Source organism: Bombina bombina, chromosome 8, assembly GCF_027579735.1.
Source record: "Bombina bombina isolate aBomBom1 chromosome 8, aBomBom1.pri, whole genome shotgun sequence".
NCBI classification, from domain to species: domain Eukaryota; kingdom Metazoa; phylum Chordata; class Amphibia; order Anura; family Bombinatoridae; genus Bombina; species Bombina bombina.
In genome coordinates, this window is record NC_069506.1 from 271,776,223 (window position 1) to 271,799,870 (window position 23,648).

The 23,648-nt window shown below is 39.3% G+C and overlaps 1 protein-coding gene across 1 annotated transcript in view; it reads left to right on the plus strand.

Annotated features, from left to right (window-relative positions):
- The window catches only part of HINFP (histone H4 transcription factor), a 43,320-nt gene extending 22,565 nt beyond the window's left edge, over positions 1–20,755 (plus strand). Inside the window, exons 9-10 of the mRNA XM_053691358.1 lie at positions 11,662–11,786; positions 18,098–20,755. Coding sequence (XP_053547333.1) covers positions 11,662–11,786; positions 18,098–18,302 — 330 coding nt within the window. The 3' untranslated portion in view covers positions 18,303–20,755. The remainder of the gene's footprint in view (positions 1–11,661; positions 11,787–18,097) is intronic.
- The last annotated feature ends 2,893 nt before the right edge of the window (positions 20,756–23,648 follow it).

The window sequence follows — 23,648 nt, forward strand, 5'->3', positions numbered from 1 at the left end:
GTTATCCAAAATCGTGATATAAATAAATGGTATAAGTCCAGCAAATTCAAAAGATTATATTTAAAAAAACTTTTCAAAAAAACATTTTTGTTGAAAGTAGTTAATCCAAAAGTTCAGAAAGTTCTATCCAAAATAGTGATAAAAATAAATCTGTGAAATTCAATCCAGAATAGTGATAAAAATAAGTCCATAAAAAATAACTATCCAAAAGGTAAAAAACCAAAAAATTAGTATGTGCACAAACTAGTGAGAGTGATCCCTTAAGGAGTCTTTGGTGGAGGGGTTATACTTCCATGTAAAAAATTAAATATTGTAGAAGATGCATGGAAATAAACAATAAAATGATGAATAAAAGTAAAAATAAAAATAATCCTGGGAAGTCTTCAAAACCTGTAGATAAAGGATAATAACATAGTATAATACTGTATTAAAATTCAATAATCAAGGAATAAGTAGCTCACCATAACTCTGTCAACGCGTTTCGGCCCACAAGAGAGGCCTTTATCAAGACTAAGGCCTAGATTTAGAGTTCGGCGGTAAAAGGGCTGTTAACGCTCCGCGGGCTTTTTTCTGGCCGCACCATAAATTTAACTCTGGTATCGAGAGTTCAAACAAATGCTGCGTTAGGCTCCAAAAAAGGAGCGTAGAGCATATTTACCGCAAATGCAACTCTCGATACCAGAGTTGCTTACGGACGCGGCCGGCCTCAAAAACGTGCTCATGCACGATTCTCCCATAGGAAACAATGGGGCTGTTTGAGCTGAAAAAAAACCTAACACCTGCAAAAAAGCAGCGTTCAGCTCCTAACGCAGCCCCATTGTTTCCTATGGGGAAACACTTCCTAAGTCTGCACCTAACACCCTAACATGTACCCCGAGTCTAAACACCCCTAACCTTACACTTATTAACCCCTAATCTGCCGCCCCCGCTATCGCTGACACCTGCATTACACTTTTAACCCCTAATCTGCCGCTCCGTAAACCGCCGCCACCTACGTTATCCCTATGTACCCCTAATCTGCTGCCCTAACATCGCCGACCCCTATGTTATATTTATTAACCCCTAATCTGCCCCCCACAACGTCGCCGACACCTACCTACACTTATTAACCCCTAATCTGCCGAGCGGACCTGAGCGCTACTATAATAAATGTATTAACCCCTAATCCGCCTCACTAACCCTATCATAAATAGTATTAACCCCTAATCTGCCCTCCCTAACATCGCCGACACCTACCTTCAATTATTAACCCCTAATCTGCCGACCGGAGCTCACCGCTATTCTAATAAATGTATTAACCCCTAAAGCTAAGTCTAACCCTAACACTAACACCCCCCTAACTTAAATATAATTTTTATCTAACGAAATAAATTAACTCTTATTAAATAAATGATTCCTATTTAAAGCTAAATACTTACCTGTAAAATAAATCCTAATATAGCTACAATATAAATTACATTTATATTATAGCTATTTTAGGATTAATATTTATTTTACAGGCAACTTTGTAATTATTTTAACCAGGTACAATAGCTATTAAATAGTTAAGAACTATTTAATAGTTACCTAGTTAAAATAATTACAAATTTACCTGTAAAATAAATCCTAACCTAAGATATAATTAAACCTAACACTACCCTATCAATAAAATAATTAAATAAACTACCTACAATTACCTACAATTAACCTAACACTACACTATCAATAAATTAATTAAACACAATTGCTACAAATACAATTAAATAAACTATCTAAAGTACAAAAAATAAAAAAGAACTAAGTTACAGAAAATAAAAAAATATTTACAAACATAAGAAAAATATTACAACAATTTTAAACTAATTACACCTACTCTAAGCCCCCTAATAAAATAACAAAGCCCCCCAAAATAAAAAAATGCCCTACCCTATTCTAAAATACAAAAGTTACAAGCTCTTTTACCTTACCAGCCCTGAACAGGGCCCTTTGCGGGGCATGCCCCAAGAATTTCAGCTCTTTTGCCTGTAAAAAAAAACATACAATACCCCCCCCCCCAACATTACAACCCACCACCCACATACCCCTAATCTAACCCAAACCCCCTTAAATAAACCTAACACTAATCCCCTGAAGATCTTCCTACCTTGTCTTCACCATCCAGGTATCACCGATCCGTCCTGGCTCCAAGATCTTCATCCAACCCAAGCGGGGGTTGGCGATCCATAATCCGGTGCTCCAAAGTCTTCCTCCTATCCGGCAAGAAGAGGACATCCGGACCGGCAAACATCTTCTCCAAGCGGCATCTTCTATGTTCTTCCATCCGATGACGACCGGCTCCATCTTGAAGACCTCCAGCGCGGATCCATCCTCTTCTTCCGACGACTAGACGACGAATGACGGTTCCTTTAAGGGACGTAATTATTGAGATTGATTGAGATTGAGCTCGCATTCTATTGGCTGATCGGAACAGCCAATAGAATGCGAGCTCAATCTGATTGGCTGATTGGATCAGCCAATCGGATTGAACTTGATTCTGATTGGCTGATTCCATCAGCCAATCAGAAAATTCCTACCTTAATTCCGATTGGCTGATAGAATCCTATCAGCCAATCGGAATTCGAGGGACGCCATCTTGGATGACGTCCCTTAAAGGAACCGTCATTCGTCGTCTAGTCGTCGGAAGAAGAGGATGGATCCGCGCTGGAGGTCTTCAAGATGGAGCCGGTCGTCATCGGATGGAAGAACATAGAAGATGCCGCTTGGAGAAGATGTTTGCCGGTCCGGATGTCCTCTTCTTGCCGGATAGGAGGAAGACTTTGGAGCACCGGATTATGGATCGCCAACCCCCGCTTGGGTTGGATGAAGATCTTGGAGCCAGGACGGATCGGTGATACCTGGATGGTGAAGACAAGGTAGGAAGATCTTCAGGGGATTAGTGTTAGGTTTATTTAAGGGGGTTTGGGTTAGATTAGGGGTATGTGGGTGGTGGGTTGTAATGTTGGGGGGGGGGTATTGTATGTTTTTTTTTTTACAGGCAAAAGAGCTGAAATTCTTGGGGCATGCCCCGCAAAGGGCCCTGTTCAGGGCTGGTAAGGTAAAAGAGCTTGTAACTTTTGTATTTTAGAATAGGGTAGGGCATTTTTTTATTTTGGGGGGCTTTGTTATTTTATTAGGGGGCTTAGAGTAGGTGTAATTAGTTTAAAATTGTTGTAATATTTTTCTTATGTTTGTAAATATTTTTTTATTTTCTGTAACTTAGTTCTTTTTTATTTTTTGTACTTTAGATAGTTTATTTAATTGTATTTATTTGTAGCAATTGTGTTTAATTAATTTATTGATAGTGTAGTGTTAGGTTAATTGTAGGTAATTGTAGGTAGTTTATTTAATTATTTTATTGATAGGGTAGTGTTAGGTTTAATTATATCTTAGGTTAGGATTTATTTTACAGGTAAATTTGTAATTATTTTAACTAGGTAACTATTAAATAGTTCTTAACTATTTAATAGCTATTGTACCTGGTTAAAATAATTACAAAGTTGCCTGTAAAATAAATATTAATCCTAAAATAGCTATAATATAAATGTAATTTATATTGTAGCTATATTAGGATTTATTTTACAGGTAAGTATTTAGCTTTAAATAGGAATCATTTATTTAATAAGAGTTAATTTATTTTGTTAGATAAAAATTATATTTAACTTAGGGGGGTGTTAGTGTTAGGGTTAGACTTAGCTTTAGGGGTTAATACATTTATTAGAATAGCGGTGAGCTCCGGTCGGCAGATTAGGGGTTAATAATTGAAGGTAGGTGTCGGCGATGTTAGGGAGGGCAGATTAGGGGTTAATACTATTTATGATAGGGTTAGTGAGGCGGATTAGGGGTTAATAACTTTATTATAGTAGCGCTCAGGTCCGCTCGGCAGATTAGGGGTTAATAAGTGTAGGTAGGTGTCGGCGACGTTGTGGGGGGCAGATTAGGGGTTAATAAATATAACAGGGGTCGGCGATGTTAGGGGCAGCAGATTAGGGGTACATAGGGATAACGTAGGTGGCGGCGATTTGCGGTCGGAAGATTAGGGGTTAATTATTTCTCCAACATAGGTGTGTCCGGTCCACGGCGTCATCCTTACTTGTGGGATATTCTCTTCCCCAACAGGAAATGGCAAAGAGCCCAGCAAAGCTGGTCACATGATCCCTCCTAGGCTCCGCCTACCCCAGTCATTCTCTTTGCCGTTGTACAGGCAACATCTCCACGGAGATGGCTTAGAGTTTTTTAGTGTTTAACTGTAGTTTTTATTATTCAATCAAGAGTTTGTTATTTTAAAATAGTGCTGGTATGTACTATTTACTCAGAAACAGAAAAGAGATGAAGATTTCTGTTTGTATGAGGAAAATGATTTTAGCAACCGTTACTAAAATCCATGGCTGTTCCACACAGGACTGTTGAGAGGAATTAACTTCAGTTGGGGGAACAGTGAGCAGTCTCTTGCTGCTTGAGGTATGACACATTCTAACAAGACGATGTAATGCTGGAAGCTGTCATTTTCCCTATGGGATCCGGTACGCCATGTTTATTAAGATTGTAAATAAGGGCTTCACAAGGGCTTATTAAGACTGTAGACTTTTTCTGGGCTAAATCGATTCATTATTAACACATATTTAGCCTTGAGGAATCATTTAATCTGGGTATTTTGATAAGATTATATCGGCAGGCACTTTTTTAGACACCTTTCTCTTTAGGGGCTTTCCCAAATCATAGGCAGAGCCTCATTTTCGCGCCGGTGTTGCGCACTTGTTTTTGAGAGGCATGACATGCAGTCGCATGTGTGAGGAGCTCTGATACATAGAAAAGACTTTCTGAAGGCGTCATTTGGTATCGTATTCCCCTTTGGGCTTGGTTGGGTCTCAGCAAAGCAGATACCAGGGACTGTAAAGGGGTTAAAGTTAAAAACGGCTCCGGTTCCGTTATTTTAAGGGTTAAAGCTTCCAAATTTGGTGTGCAATACTTTTAAGGCTTTAAGACACTGTGGTGAAATTTTGGTGAATTTTGAACAATTCCTTCATATTTTTTCGCAATTGCAGTAATAAAGTGTGTTCTGTTTAAAATTTAAAGTGACAGTAACGGTTTTATTTTAAAACGTTTTTTGTACTTTGTTATCAAGTTTATGCCTGTTTAACATGTCTGAACTACCAGATAGACTGTGTTCTGAATGTGGGGAAGCCAGAGTTCCTTCTCATTTAAATAAATGTGATTTTATGTGACAATGACAATGATGCCCAAGATGATTCCTCAAGTGAGGGGAGTAAGCATGGTACTGCATCATTCCCTCCTTCGTCTACACGAGTCTTGCCCACTCAGGAGGCCCCTAGTACATCTAGCGCGCCAATACTCCTTACTATGCAACAATTAACGGCTGTAATGGATAATTCTGTCAAAAACATTTTAGCCAAAATGCACACTTATCAGCGTAAGCGCGACTGCTCTGTTTTAGATACTGAAGAGCATGACGACGCTGATAATAATGGTTCTGAAGGGCCCCTAAACCAGTCTGATGGGGCCAGGGAGGTTTTGTCTGAGGGAGAAATTACTGATTCAGGGAACATTTCTCAACAAGCTGAACCTGATGTGATTACGTTTAAATTTAAGTTGGAACATCTCCGCATCCTGCTTAAGGAGGTATTATCCACTCTGGATGATTGTGACAAGTTGGTCATCCCAGAGAAACTATGTAAAATGGACAAGTTCCTAGAGGTCCCGGGGCTCCCAGAAGCTTTTCCTATACCCAAGCGGGTGGCGGACATTGTAAATAAAGAATGGGAAAGGCCCGGTATTCCTTTCGTCCCTCCCCCCATATTTAAAAAATTGTTTCCTATGGTCGACCCCAGAAAGGACTTATGGCAGACAGTCCCCAAGGTCGAGGGAGCGGTTTCCACTTTAAACAAACGCACCACTATACCCATAGAAGATAGTTGTGCTTTCAAAGATCCTATGGATAAAAAATTAGAAGGTTTACTTAAAAAGATGTTTGTTCAGCAGGGTTACCTTCTACAACCAATTTCATGCATTGTCCCTGTCGCTACAGCCGCGTGTTTCTGGTTTGATGAGCTGGTAAAGGCGGTCGATAGTGATTCTCCTCCTTATGAGGAGATTATGGACAGAATCAATGCTCTCAAATTGGCTAATTCTTTCACCCTAGACGCCACTTTGCAATTGGCTAGGTTAGCGGCTAAGAATTCTGGGTTTGCTATTGTGGCGCGCCGAGCGCTTTGGTTGAAATCTTGGTCAGCTGATGCGTCTTCCAAGAACAAGCTACTTAACATTCCTTTCAAGGGGAAAACGCTGTTTGGCCCTGACTTGAAAGAGATTATCTCTGATATCACTGGGGGTAAGGGCCACGCCCTTCCTCAGGATCGGCCTTTCAAGGCCAAAAATAAACCTAATTTTCGTCCCTTTCGTAGAAACGGACCAGCCCAAAGTGCTACGTCCTCTAAGCAAGAGGGTAATACTTCTCAAGCCAAGCCAGCTTGGAGACCAATGCAAGGCTGGAACAAGGGAAAGCAGGCCAAGAAACCTGCCACTGCTACCAAGACAGCATGAAATGTTGGCCCCCGATCCGGGACCGGATCTGGTGGGGGGCAGACTCTCTCTCTTCGCTCGGGCTTGGGCAAGAGATGTTCTGGATCCTTGGGCGCTAGAAATAGTCTCCCAAGGTTATCTTCTGGAATTCAAGGGGCTTCCCCCAAGGGGGAGGTTCCACAGGTCTCAGTTGTCTTCAGACCACATAAAAAGACAGGCATTCTTACGTTGTGTAGAAGACCTGTTAAAAATGGGAGTGATTCATCCTGTTCCATTAGGAGAACAAGGGATGGGGTTCTACTCCAATCTGTTCATAGTTCCCAAAAAAGGAGGGAACGTTCAGACCAATCTTAGATCTCAAGATCTTAAACAAGTTTCTCAAGGTTCCATCGTTCAAAATGGAAACCATTCGAACAATTCTTCCTTCCATCCAGGAAGGTCAATTCATGACCACGGTGGATTTAAAGGATGCGTATCTACATATTCCTATCCACAAGGAACATCATCGGTTCCTAAGGTTCGCATTCCTGGACAAGCATTACCAGTTCGTGGCGCTTCCTTTCGGATTAGCCACTGCTCCAAGGATTTTCACAAAGGTACTAGGGTCCCTTCTAGCTGTGCTAAGACCAAGGGGCATTGCTGTAGTACCTTACTTGGACGACATTCTGATTCAAGCGTCGTCCCTTCCTCAAGCAAAGGCTCACACGGACATCGTCCTGGCCTTTCTCAGATCTCACGGATGGAAAGTGAACGTGGAAAAGAGTTCTCTATCTCCGTCAACAAGGGTTCCCTTCTTGGGGACAATAATAGACTCCTTAGAAATGAGGATTTTTCTGACAGAGGCCAGAAAAACAAAACTTCTAGACTCTTGTCGGATACTTCATTCCGTTCCTCTTCCTTCCATAGCGCAGTGCATGGAAGTGATAGGTTTGATGGTAGCGGCAATGGACATAGTTCCTTTTGCGCGCATTCATCTAAGACCATTACAACTGTGTATGCTCAGTCAGTGGAATGGGGACTATACAAACTTGTCTCCGAGGATACAAGTAAATCAGAGGACCAGAGACTCACTCCGTTGGTGGCTGTCCCTGGACAACCTGTCTCAAGGGATGACCTTCCGCAGACCAGAGTGGGTCATTGTCACGACCGACGCCAGTCTGATGGGCTGGGGCGCGGTCTGGGGATCCCTGAAAACTCAGGGTCTTTGGTCTCGGGAAGAATCTCTTCTACCGATAAATATTCTGGAACTGAGAGCGATATTCAATGCTCTCAAGGCTTGGCCTCAGCTAGCGAGGGCCAAGTTCATACGGTTTCAATCAGACAACATGACAACTGTTGCGTACATCAACCATCAGGGGGGAACAAGGAGTTCCCTGGCGATGGAAGAAGTGACCAAAATCATTCTATGGGCGGAGTCTCACTCCTGCCACCTGTCTGCTATCCACATCCCAGGAGTGGAAAATTGGGAAGCGGATTTTCTGAGTCGTCAGACATTGCATCCGGGGGAGTGGGAACTCCATCCGGAAATCTTTGCCCAAGTCACTCAACTGTGGGGCATTCCAGACATGGATCTGATGGCCTCTCGTCAGAACTTCAAAGTTCCTTGCTACGGGTCCAGATCCAGGGATCCCAAGGCGGCTCTAGTGGATGCACTAGTAGCACCTTGGACCTTCAAACTAGCTTATGTATTCCCGCCGTTTCCTCTCATCCCCAGGCTGGTAGCCAGGATCAATCAGGAAAGGGCGTCTGTGATCTTGATAGCTCCTGCGTGGCCACGCAGGACTTGGTATGCAGATCTGGTGAATATGTCATCGGCTCCACCATGGAAGCTACCTTTGAGACGAGACCTTCTTGTTCAAGGTCCGTTCGAACATCCGAATCTGGTCTCACTCCAGCTGACTGCTTGGAGATTGAACGCTTGATCTTATCGAAGCGAGGGTTCTCAGATTCTGTTATCGATACTCTTGTTCAGGCCAGAAAGCCTGTAACTAGAAAGATTTATCACAAAATTTGGAAAAAATATATCTGTTGGTGTGAATCTAAAGGATTCCCTTGGGACAAGGTTAAGATTCCTAAGATTCTATCCTTCCTTCAAGAAGGATTGGAAAAAGGATTATCTGCAAGTTCCCTGAAGGGACAGATTTCTGCCTTGTCTGTGTTACTTCACAAAAAGCTGGCAGCTGTGCCAGATGTTCAAGCCTTTGTTCAGGCTCTGGTTAGAATCAAGCCTGTTTACAAACCTTTGACTCCTCCTTGGAGTCTCAACTTAGTTCTTTCAGTTCTTCAGGGGGTTCCGTTTGAACCCTTACATTCCGTTGATATTAAGTTATTATCTTGGAAAGTTTTGTTTTTGGTTGCAATTTCTTCTGCTAGAAGAGTTTCAGAATTATCTGCTCTGCAGTGTTCTCCTCCTTATCTGGTGTTCCATGCAGATAAGGTGGTTTTACGTACTAAACCTGGTTTTCTTCCAAAAGTTGTTTCTAACAAAAACATTAAGCAGGAGATTATCGTACCTTCTCTGTGTCCGAAACCAGTTTCGAAGAAGGAACGTTTGTTGCACAATTTGGATGTTGTTCGCGCTCTAAAATTCTATTTAGATGCTACAAAGGATTTTAGACAAACATCTTCCTTGTTTGTTGTTTGTTCCGGTAAAAGGAGAGGTCAAAAAGCAACTTCTACCTCTCTCTCTTTTTGGATTAAAAGCATCATCAGATTGGCTTACGAGACTGCCGGACGGCAGCCTCCCGAAAGAATCACAGCTCATTCCACTAGGGCTGTGGCTTCCACATGGGCCTTCAAGAACGAGGCTTCTGTTGATCAGATATGTAGGGCAGCGACTTGGTCTTCACTGCACACTTTTACCAAATTTTACAAGTTTGATACTTTTGCTTCTTCTGAGGCTATTTTTGGGAGAAAGGTTTTGCAAGCCGTGGTGCCTTCCATCTAGGTGACCTGATTTGCTCCCTCCCTTCATCCGTGTCCTAAAGCTTTGGTATTGGTTCCCACAAGTAAGGATGACGCCGTGGACCGGACACACCTATGTTGGAGAAAACAGAATTTATGTTTACCTGATAAATTACTTTCTCCAACGGTGTGTCCGGTCCACGGCCCGCCCTGGTTTTTTAATCAGGTCTGATAATTTATTTTCTTTAACTACAGTCACCACGGTATCATATGGTTTCTCCTATGCAAATATTCCTCCTTAACGTCGGTCGAATGACTGGGGTAGGCGGAGCCTAGGAGGGATCATGTGACCAGCTTTGCTGGGCTCTTTGCCATTTCCTGTTGGGGAAGAGAATATCCCACAAGTAAGGATGACGCCGTGGACCGGACACACCGTTGGAGAAAGTAATTTATCAGGTAAACATAAATTCTGTTTTTAAGTAGCTTGCGGCGACGTTGTGGGGGGCAAGTTAGGGGTTAATAAATATAATATAGGGGTCGGTGGGGTTAGGGGCAGCAGATTAGGGGTACATAAGTATAACGTAGGTGGCGGTCGGCAGATTAGGGGTTAAAAATTTTAATCGAGTGGCGGCGATGTGGGGGGACCTCGGTTTAGGGGTACATAGGTAGTTTATGGGTGTTAGTGTACTTTAGGGTACAGTAGTTAAGAGCTTTATAAACCGGCGTTAGCCAGAAAGCTCTTAACTCCTGCTATTTTCAGGCGGCTGGAATCTTGTCGTTAGAGCTCTAACGCTCACTGCAGAAACGACTCTAAATACCGGCGTTAGAAAGATCCCATTGAAAAGATAGGCTACGCAAATGGCGTAGGGGGATCTGCGGTATGGAAAAGTCGCGGCTGAAAAGTGAGCGTTAGACCCTTTAATCACTGACTCCAAATACCAGCGGGCGGCCAAAACCAGCGTTAGGAGCCTCTAACGCTGGTTTTGACGGCTACCGCCGAACTCTAAATCTAGGCCTAAGAGTCTTGATAAAGGCCTCTCTTGTGGGCCGAAACGCGTTGACAGTTATGGTGAGCTACTTATTCCTTGATTATTGAATTTTAATACAGTATTATACTATGTTATTATCCTTTATCTACAGGTTTTGAAGACTTCCCAGGATTATTTTTATTTTTACTTTTATTCATCATTTTATTGTTTATTTCCATGCATCTTCTACAATATTTAATTTTTTACATGGAAGTATAACCCCTCCACCAAAGACTCCTTAAGGGATCACTCTCACTAGTTTGTGCACATACTATTTTTTTGTTTTTTTACCTTTTGGATAGTTATCATTTTTTATGGACTTATTTTTATCACTATTCTGGATTGAATTTCGCGGATTTATTTTTATCACTATTTTGGATAGAACTTTCTGAACTTTTGGATTAACTACTTTCAACAAAAATGTTTTTTTGAAAAGTTTTTTTAAATATAATCTTTTGAATTTGCTGGACTTATACCATTTATTTATATCACTATTTTGGATAACACCTAAATTGGATAGTTCACTTTTTGGATACACATCGAAAAACCTTTTTTGTATATTTTTTAACTTTAGAAGGGATCACTGGACATTATCTGTTTATCATTATTATTTCCCTATCTATGGTAATACTATTATATATGAGACGATTTTTATGAGACATTATACATACAGCTAATAAGCCAAACACGCGTGTTTTTTTTATATATGTTTATACGTTTTTATACATCATCTCTTGCCGTTCTGCTAAAAGTATATTTGTTTTTAAACGACACCTTTGTTTTAAATGTTTAATATGTATTAAATACTTTTATGTACCAACTGTGCCACTTATAGATTCTAAATCTAGATCTTAAAACCTATACATCAATACAGCACAACCACCATAATTGTAGCTGAGCCATAGTGCTATACCTTTTTTCAGACGAACCACCATCATTTACACTTAAATCTTATCAGACCTCGCCACTATTTGGCGCTCCTTTCTAACCACTATTTGACACATCTTTCCACAAGTGGGTATCTGGGGACCCACTATAGACAGGAGCTATAGGTCCACACTTTCAGCGCTGTAAGACAACATTGAACGTACGTAACATAGCCTCATGTGCTATTTTATAATGTAGGTGTTCCTTTTCTGGGGATGACCCTTTTATTTTTTCTTTTGCTCCCCAGGGAGATTCAGAACCCAGGTACAAATGTCACGTTTGTGAGAAATGCTTCACTCGTGGCAACAACTTGACTGTACATCTGCGCAAAAAACACCAGTTCAAATGGCCATCAGGACATCCACGCTTCAGGTACTGAAAAAAAGCTTATGTTCTAGTAAACTACCTCACTGTGTGCACGCACGCCCCTCTCTACATATACAGTGTTTATAATATAGTAAACTACCTCACTGTGGGCACGCACGCTCCTCTCTACATATACAGTATGTATACATATAGTAAACTACCTCACTGTGTGCATGCACGCCCCTCTACTATATTATACATACTGTATATGTACAAACTACCTCACTGTGTGCACGCCCGCCCCTCTGTACATATACAGTATGTATAATATAGTAAACTACCTCACTGTGTGCACGCACGCTCCTCTCTACATATACAGTATGTATACATATAGTAAACTACCTCACTGTGTGCACGCCCGCCCCTCTGTACATATACAGTATGTATAATATAGTAAACTACCTTACTGTGTGCACGCCCGCCCCTCTGTACATATACAGTATGTATAATATAGTAAACTACCTCACTGTGTGCACGCCCGCCCCTCTGTACATATACAGTATGTATAATATAGTAAACTACCTCACTGTGTGCATGCACGCCCCTCTACTATATTATACATACTGTATATATATATATATACAGAGGGGCGTGCATGCACACAGTAAGGTAGTTTACTATATTATACATACTGTATATATACAAACTACCTTACTGTGTGCATGCACGCCCCTCTGTACATATACAGTATGTATAATATAGTAAACTACCTCGCTGTGTGCACGCCCGCCCCTCTGTACATATACAGTATGTATAATATAGTAAACCTCCTCACTGTGTGCACGCCCGCCCCTCTGTACATATACAGTATGTATAATATAGTAAACTACCTTACTGTGTGCACGCCCGCCCCTCTGTACATATACAGTATATATAATATAGTAAACTACCTCACTGTGTGCATGCCCGCCCCTCTGTACATATACAGTATATATAATATAGTAAACTACCTCACTGTGTGCACGCCCGCCCCTCTGTACATATACAGTATAAAATATCAAACAGAGACAGATGCGCCACATGGCCCAATATTGTAGTTTCCAAATTTATGTAGATTTTACTATATAGTTGAACTCACATGTATTGGAGCACCTCAATTGGTGCAAATGACACAGTCTGGGATCTATAACAGTCACCCAGCAGACCGGCCTCTCGAGTTGTTCAGGGTATTTGGTGAAGCATCCCCAATGATGCTATAGAGACAAGCTGGGATTAATTCAGTCACCCAACAGACTTAGCTCGTGGCATACAGCATGCAATAGTCCTCTCAGTGGTCTTTAGGTCAGTGATATCCTCAGATAAAAACCAGTTCATAGGCAGCAAGTGTTTATAGTAAAAGTTAAAATCACTTTAATAAAATAATATTAAATTGCAACGCGTTTCTCAGTCTCAGACTGTTTCCTCAGGCATAATAAAATGGTTTACAAACACTTGCTATATATTCCTAAACAAACCACTTAACATAATTGGTAACACTTGTTGTGGGTGTGGTTTATGACATCAGTATCCTAGCTACTGATATATTTTAGCAACAAATGTGACACAGTATTGTATACTTAAACAATGTACATCAGAGTTTACATTTTATGAGTCAAGTGAAACAATCTACCTCATACTTTGCAGTGCAAATATTAATCATAATACATAAAACACATCAATATTATAATATTGTAGCAATACATATATTTCCCCATATCCAGTGAGATTTGTCTCATGCTACTCAATCATATCTGATTCCTATCTCTATTTCTATTTAATGTCTAGGCTGGGTCTGTTTTATATCAGAACATCTTTAATCCATTGTTTAATGGTTTATCTTTTTTCTTATTTAGTTTTTAAGTGTCTGATCCCTCTCTGCCAATAGCCCCAATCTACATTTAATATGAGGGTAACTATTTTTTGTTCAAACCTTTGTATTAAACATTATAAGCCCTTTGATTTATTGGTATGTAATAGTTTTATAATCTACTGCTGTGCATAAACTGTGATTTCAAATGGCAGGTTGTTGACTAACCTTATAGGGCTATTGATCCATTAGATTCGAGTAGTTTCAAACGCCATCTGATGTTCTAAATGGCGTGTGTGTTGCGCTAATGCGCATGTGTACAACGTCAATGTGTATGTGAGTAATGTTGCCAAGGGAACAAATAGTGTTAGTCAATTATACGTTGTGCGTAAAACGTGATACGTCCCAAGCTGCGCCAGTGCGCATGTCAGCACTGCTAAGGCGTCTCAAGCTTTCGTTGCCAAGGGAACCGGAATCCCATTCAATCTCACGTTATGCGTGTTATAGCCTTACAGCTGATAGGTTAGTATTATCTTGTAGGAGGTTTTTATTGTTTATGCTAGTGCGCATGTCAGCATTGCCAAGGAGTCTCAAGTTTTCATTGCCAAGGGAACCAGAATCTCATTCAGTCTCACGTTATGCGTGCTATAGCCTTTCGACTGATAGGCCAATATTATCTTGTAGGTGGTTTCCATTGTCCATGGGAAATAGACACCAACTACAAATTGAGACGTATATATTTGCTCTCTTGTCCACAGTAACCCCCATATAATAATGGCATATTAGTGGAAAAAATATATAATAATAATAAAGAGCAATATCATATTCCATGTGTACCGAGTCCTTCCCATCATAACATATCGTAGTGGGATATGATTACAGACATGTAATGACATAATACCATATTTAGAACAAATGTTAGCCAAAATGATGTATGTTGTTATACATCAGAATATGTATGTATATATTGTTCATATAGGAAATCATAAATATTATAAATTTTATAAATTTTATAAAACTAGATCTCTTTTGACTCACAGTGTGTGTATTTCAGTAGTTAATATCCAGTGATACATACTACTATGTGATGTTGTTATAACAATATATAGGTCATATTATAACTAATCGTTATTATTGGGCTGATGGTACTGCGGCTCCATAGGAGTATATTTTACTAATACCCTTCCTTTATATGATATCCCTATTTGTATTTACTAAGTGTCATGTATGTGTATAAACATGTGTGTATCTTAGTGGTGTCAAATTTCATAAACAATAGGATTAGTGGTTCAATTTCAAGATATAGTTGTTACTTTGGTGTTTTTTGATATCTAATTGATATGTGTATTCATTAATATTCTGCTCAAGTGACTATATGTGTTTACTTGTGTCAAATGTGTGTGTTAGATATATTTATATATTTGTTAGTGTCAGATTTTGGAAAAGTGATGTCTGATAGTTATATTTTTAGTCTTTATAGAAATTTTTCCTTAGTGTGTAGGAAGAGATATACTTGCAAAAAGTGTTAGATAAATTTCAGATGTAGTATATCTATAAGTATATATAGATATCTTAAAGTGTCATTCCGTTTGATGTATATTACCTTAAGTGTGATATATGTGTCATTACGTGTGATATATATGTGTGTGCCCTCCTAATAATTTAACCCAATGTGTCACTTATATCAGAATGTGTATCAAAGAATATATATTACCAATAAAGATAGATGGTAATAAGTGCAAGATATGCCCAGTGATGGTCACATTTTTCCTCCATAGAAAGGCATAATGTATAAGAATAGATCTATACGTGTAGGTATAGATGTTTTGTTCTTAAATCTACAGGGTTATTCATAGGGTATTATGGTGGACTTGATATAACTTTACAGATCAAATGCTGCTAGATCTACGCACTCATTCAGACCCTCCGGAACTAAAGTGTGTAGTTTGTGAATCCAGAATGTTTCTCTCCGGCGTAGAGTAAGCATGGGGTTATGACTGTTCCTTGGTACTTGCTCTATAGGTAGAATATGAACAGATTTGGAACTACCTTTATGTGCGTAAGCACAATGCCTTGATAGGCTGTGTTTAAGAAATTTTCTTTCTATGTTATATTTGTGTTCACTCCATCTTTTCTTTATGGTTCGGGAGGTACGCCCTACATATTGGACCCCACATGTACAGCTGTCCACAACATATATACTAGTTACTACTGAATCAGTGTATCATCATTTATACTGAAAAGTGCATTTCTATTGGTAACATATAAGCTACCTCATATACTACATATTACCATTTATAGATACTCTCAAGGGCGCCCCCTTTTCTTTTGTTGTACATATACAGTATATATAATATAGTAAACTACCTCACTGTGTGCACGCACGCTCCTCTCTACATATACAGTATGTATAATATAGTAAACTACCTCACTGTGTGCACGCCCGCCCCTCTGTACATATACAGTATATATAATATAGTAAACTACCTCACTGTGTGCATGCCCGCCCCTCTGTACATATACAGTATATATAATATAGTAAACTACCTTACTGTGTGCATGCCCGCCCCTCTGTACATATACAGTATGTATAATATAGTAAACCTCCTCACTGTGTGCACGCACGCCCCTCTGTACATATACAGTATGTATAATATAGTAAACTACCTTACTGTGTGCACGCCCGCCCCTCTGTACATATACAGTATGTATAATATAGTAAACTACCTCACTGTGTGCACGCCCGCCCCTCTCTACATATACAGTATGTATACATATAGTAAACTACCTCACTGTGTGCACGCCCGCCCCTCTGTACATATACAGTATATATAATATAGTAAACTACCTCACTGTGTGCACGCCCGCCCCTCTGTACATATACAGTATATATAATATAGTAAACTACCTCACTGTGTGCACGCCCGCCCCTCTCTACATATACAGTATGTATACATATAGTAAACTACCTCACTGTGTGCACGCCCGCCCCTCTGTACATATACAGTATATATAATATAGTAAACTACCTCACTGTGTGCATGCCCGCCCCTCTGTACATATACAGTATATATAATATAGTAAACTACCTCACTGTGTGCACGCCCGCCCCTCTGTACATATACAGTATGTATAATATAATAAACCTCCTCACTGTGTGCACGCACGCTCCTCTCTACATATACAGTATGTATAATATAGTAAACCTCCTCACTGTGTGCACGCACGCCCCTCTGTACATATACAGTATGTATAATATAGTAAACTACCTTACTGTGTGCACGCACGCCCCTCTGTACATATACAGTATGTATAATATAGTAAACCTCCTCACTGTGTGCACGCACGCTCCTCTCTACATATACAGTATGTATAATATAGTAAACTACCTCACTGTGTGCACGCCCGCCCCTCTGTACATATACAGTATGTATAATATAGTAAACTACCTTACTGTGTGCACGCCCGCCCCTCTGTACATATACAGTATGTATAATATAGTAAACTACCTCACTGTGTGCACGCCCGCCCCTCTCTACATATACAGTATGTATACATATAGTAAACTACCTCACTGTGTGCACGCCCGCCCCTCTCTACATATACAGTGTTTATAATATAGTAAACTACCTTACTGTGTGCACGCCCGCCCCTCTTACTATATTATATATACTGTATATGTACAGAGGGGCGGGCGTGCACACAGTAAGGTAGTTTACTATATTATATATACTGTATATGTACAACTACCTTACTGTGTGCATGCCCGCCCCTCTGTACATATACAGTATATATAATATAGTAAACTACCTCACTGTGTGCACGCACGCTCCTCTGTACATATACAGTATGTATAATATAGTAAACTACCTCACTGTGTGCATGCCTGCCCCTCTGTACATATACAGTATATATAATATAGTAAACTACCTTACTGTGTGCACGCACGCCCTTCTACATATACAGTATATATAATATAGTAAACTACCTTACTGTGTGCATGCCTGCCCCTCTGTACATATACAGTATGTATAATATAGTAAACTACCTTACTGTGTGCATGCCCGCCCCTCTGTACATATACAGTATGTATAATATAGTAAACTACCTTACTGTGTGCACGCCCGCCCCTCTGTACATATACAATATGTATAATATAGTAAACTACCTTACTGTGTGCATGCCCGCCCCTCTGTACATATACAGTATATATAATATAGTAAACTACCTTACTGTGTGCATGCACGCTCCTCTCTGCATGTATAGTATGTATAAATATAGTAAGCTGTTTAAAAGACGGTTAATCACAATAATATCACCAGCTCTTGGATAGCATGGGTGCAGTGAGATGAGGAGGAGCAAACTGACACTTGACCAAACAATCATAATTACAATAGAAAGGGGAAACGTTGGTTTAAATATAAAACAAAAATTCTGAGTCTCATAACAAAGGCAAAAACATCCTGATCTCAGTGTACATTAGTTTTACATGGTGGCCGTTAAGTGTGCTTTGGTGTTCTTTTTGTCCCAGGTACAAGGAGCATGATGATGGTTTCCTACGGTTGCAGCTGGTGCGGTATGAAAGTGTGGAACTGACTGAGCAACTGATGAAGGAGCGTGAAAAGCAAGGAACCCCACTGGATGCAGCTTCTACCTGCCTCATGCTGGGTCCTGGGCCTGAAGCAGGAGTGTATGATAGGACTGTGGCAGACAGAGACACTGAGTCTTCAGACTAAAGAGATGTCATTGAATGTACACAAGAACAGACTTCCTGAGAGCAGTAGATGGAGCTGGGAGAGAGTTGCTTGCTGTGAACAACACTGTAAAATGATGGAGAGGACTATACAGTAATCTCCTTTCTGGATTTTCAGTGTGCGCCCAGGAATCTGAATATTCCAAGACATAAGGAACTCTTCACGCAATGAGATGACTTTTAGCATCTTCTTCAATATTGTCTCATTCACTAATAATGCTATTGTCATTGCGAGGACAGTTTAAGAATGAAACATGACTCTCTTTGGATAGACAGATTTGATCATCTTTCTTTAAAAGACTTTTTTCTTCACCCTGTGAGATAAGACCATCACCTCTTTAACCAAGATCTAAATGCTTTTACCCTTTTCAGTTTAGTTGTTCCTTGAGACATCCCATCCATTGCCCCTTCCTCATATTTAATGATATTTATTTTCAGGTCTTCCACCAGTCAGCTAAAACTTCCTTCTGTTATGAGGTCCTTGAGATGTATTTTTTTAAATTATATATTTTTTTTTTTATTGAATTTGTGTTTTTTGTTTTTTATTTATTTTTTGTATGTATATATTTTACCACCTGTCCAATCTTTAACCAAGGACTTCCTAATATCTGTACTTTCAGAATGTAGGCCAAAACCAAAGCTAGTCCAGTAATAGTATTATAAACCGGCAAACCCCTTAATAAATTATTAGGTTTTCTTCCTGACCTTGCTAGCCAACATGATTTATGTTTTCAGTTGTGTGGTGTTCTCTGTTTTTTTTCTTTAAAAAAAAAACAAACTAGAGACCACTTAAGTCTTCATAACTTTAACCAATCACTACCCATCTCTACTGTCTGCAGAAAGTTATCCCAGCTTACATTGTGCCGTTATCTCTCTACAGCAACTAGATTATCAGTCTTGTGCAGGGACTAGATATTATGTTCTGCTGCAATGGTTTCAAGCTTATATCACACAGTTCTTATGTGATCAAGGTCTTTGAATGGACATAGAAGAGATGTGTTAATGTAAAACCAGATAAAAACAAAAATCAGGGAACAGTTACTGCACGTACAAGGTAGCACTAATACTAATCATACAAAATATCAGTAAACCTGGAGCTGAAACAGTTCAGTAGTATTGATAGAATAATCTTCACTCTATAGACGGTAGCTGCTCTTTCTGATAACCCAGGTATTAAAACTAATTGTAGCGCAGAAAGCACATACCAAATGAGAGGGCATTATCTAAAGGACCAGAGGTAAAAAAAAATTAAAATTAAGTAGAATTATTCCTTATGGTTAGGAGGCTCCAATAAGCTATTGTGGGTTACTCCTTTACTATGGTCCTATTAGTTTTTGGAATAAAAACAAATGTGCACAGTGCAGTATCCAATAAATGAGTGTGCTCTAGATAGGAGTGCAAGGTGTCCCTTGGTTGTGAAGGGTCTATACCAGGGTGATTAGTTTTCACAATTGACTATAAAACAACAAATCAGGTTCTCTTTATAAAAAATGTCATTTTAATCAAACGAACGCAGAGCTGTCCAGCGTATCCACATTCAGAATATCAACGTTTTCTATTTGAAAGAAATGTAGTTGCATCTTTACCAGAATATATTCTGGGAACCTAAAGCTGCAATTGAACCATTACTAGCTTAACGTCTGTTCTAGAACAGTAATGCACTCTGGAGCGGAACAGATCTGCTGAGCCAATCACTGGGTGGCATGTGTTTCTTAGCCAATTGCCAACTATTTTCAGCTTAGGCAGTGTATTGTCTCTCTGGAGCTGACATTAAAGGGACAGTAAAGTGAAAATAAACGTTTGATTCAGAAAGACTATGCAATTTTAAACAACGTTCCCAAATAATTTTATTAAAAATGTTGCTTAGTTCTCTTGGTACCCTTTGTTGAATAGTAATCCTAGGTGAGCTTGGGAGTGTGCATGTGCCCTTAGCCACCTGGCACCAGTGTTTGCAACAATGTATCACAATGCTATAATCATTGTTGCAAACTGCTGCTATAAAGTATCTGTTGCATTCTATGGCAACAGTGTATGTAACTATGTATAACATTGCTATAAACATTGCAAACTCTGCAATCAGATTGCTAAATACACGTGCACGCTCCTGAGCTCACCTAGGATTATTCTTTAACAAAGGATACCAAGATAACTAAACATAATTGATAATAAAAGTAAATTGGGAAGTTGTTTAAAATTGCATGCTTTATCCTTTCCATTTGTTTGACTTAATTGTCCCTTTAACTATGTTTTAAACCCTTTCCTTGGGATCAACACAGTCATAGACCATAGTTTGATAGGAAGATGCCCTAATGCATTAGAACATTTTCTAAGTGCTGCTTTAATGTGCTTTTTTTTCTCTCAAAGCCTTCTTCATATACACAAGTAAAAAAGCATTGGAAACTTGTATTTTCGTCAAATAAAATATATTTAAGATTTTGTAAGCATTTTTATTTAATAAATCCTGAAGCACCATTAGAATATCAGTGCATTACTAACGCTTATGGCCACATATTACACTCTGATCTACACATGAAAACCACGTAAGAGTCTGTATATTACTAAATCCTGAAGCACCATGAGAATATCAGTGCATTACTAACGCTTATGGCCACATATTACACTCTGATCTACACATGAAAACCATATAAGAGTCTGTATATTAGTAAATCCTGGAGCACCGTTAGAATATCAGTGCATTACTAACGCTTATGGCCACATATTACACTCTGATCTACACATGAAAACCATATAAGAGTCTGTATATTAGTAAATCCTGAAGCACCGTTAGAATATCAGTGCATTACTAACGCTTATGGCCACATATTACACTCTGATCTACACATGAAAACCACGTAAGTCTGTATATTAGTAAATCCTGAAGCACCGTTAGAATATCAGTGCATTACTAATGCTTATGGCCACATATTACACTCTGATCTACACATGAAAACCACGTAAGAGTCTGTATATTAGTAAATCCTGAAGCACCATTAGAATATCAGTGCATTACTAACGCTTATGGCCACATATTACACTCTGATCTACACATGAAAACCACGTAAGAGTCTGTATATTAGTAAATCCTGAAGCACCGTTAGAATATCAGTGCATTACTAACGCTTATGGCCACATATTACACTCTGATCTACACATGAAAACCACGTAAGAGTCTGTATATTACTAAATCCTGAAGCACCATTAGAATATCAGTGCATTACTAATGCTTATGGCCACATATTACACTCTGATCTACACATGAAAACCATATAAGAGTCTGTATATTGGTAAATCCTGAAGCACCGTTAGAATATCAGTGCATTACTAATGCTTATGGACACATATTACACTCTGATCTACACATGAGAACCACGTACGAGTCTGTATATTAGTAAATCCTGAAGCACCGTTAGAATATCAGTGCATTACTAACGCTTATGGCCACATATTACACTCTGATCTACACATGAAAACCACGTACGAGTCTGTATATTAGTAAATCCTGGAGCACCGTTAGAATATCAGTGCATTACTAACGCTTATGGCCACATATTACACTCTGATCTACACATGAAAACCACGTAAGAGTCTGTATATTAGTAAATCCTGAAGCACCGTTAGAATATCAGTGCATTACTAACGCTTATGGCCACATATTACACTCTGATCTACACATGAAAACCATATAAGAGTCTGTATATTAGTAAATCCTGAAGCACCGTTAGAATATCAGTGCATTACTAACACTTATGGCCACATATTACACTCTGATCTACACATGAAAACCATATAAGAGTCTGTGTATTAGTAAATCCTGAAGCACCATTAGAATATCAGTGCATTACTAACGCTTATGGCCACATATTACACTCTGATCTACACATGAAAACCATATAAGAGTCTGTGTATTAGTAAATCCTGAAGCACCGTTAGAATATCAGTGCATTACTAATGCTTATGGCCACATATTACACTCTGATCTACACATGAAAACCACGTACGAGTCTGTATATTAGTAAATCCTGGAGCACCGTTAGAATATCAGTGCATTACTAATGCTTATGGCCACATATTACACTCTGATCTACACATGAAAACCACGTACGAGTCTGTATATTAGTAAATCCTGGAGCACCGTTAGAATATCAGTGCATTACTAACGCTTATGGCCACATATTACACTCTGATCTACACATGAAAACCATATAAGAGTCTGTATATTAGTAAATCCTGAAGCACCGTTAGAATATCAGTGCATTACTAACGCTTATGGCCACATATTACACTCTGATCTACACATGAAAACCACGTACGAGTCTGTATATTAGTAAATCCTGAAGCACCGTTAGAATATCAGTGCATTACTAACGCTTATGGCCACATATTACACTCTGATCTACACATGAAAACCATATAAGAGTCTGTATATTAGTAAATCCTGAAGCACCGTTAGAATATCAGTGCATTACTAACGCTTATGGCCACATATTACACTCTGATCTACACATGAAAACCATATAAGAGTCTGTGTATTAGTAAATCCTGAAGCACCGTTAGAATATCAGTGCATTACTAACGCTTATGGCCACATATTACACTCTGATCTACACATGAAAACCACGTACGAGTCTGTATATTAGTAAATCCTGGAGCACCGTTAGAATATCAGTGCATTACTAATGCTTATGGCCACATATTACACTCTGATCTACACATGAAAACCACGTACGAGTCTGTATATTAGTAAATCCTGGAGCACCGTTAGAATATCAGTGCATTACTAATGCTTATGGCCACATATTACACTCTGATCTACACATGAAAACCATATAAGAGTCTGTATATTGGTAAATCCTGAAGCACCGTTAGAATATCAGTGCATTACTAATGCTTATGGCCACATATTACACTCTGCTCTACACATGAAAACCACGTTATTAGTCTATATATTAGTAAATCCTGGAGCACTGTTAGAATATCAGTGCATTACTAATGCTTATGGCCACATATTACACTCTGCTCTACACATGAAAACTACGTAAGAGTCTGTATATTAGTAAATCCTGAAGCACCGTTAGAATATCAGTGCATTACTAATGCTTATGGCCACATATTACACTCTGCTCTACACATGAAAACCACGTAAGAGTCTGTATATTAGTAAATCCTGGAGCACCGTTAGAATATCAGTGCATTACTAATGCTTATGGCCACATATTACACTCTGCTCTACACATGAAAACCACGTTATTAGTCTATATATTAGTAAATCCTGGAGCACTGTTAGAATATCAGTGCATTACTAATGCTTATGGACACATATTACACTCCG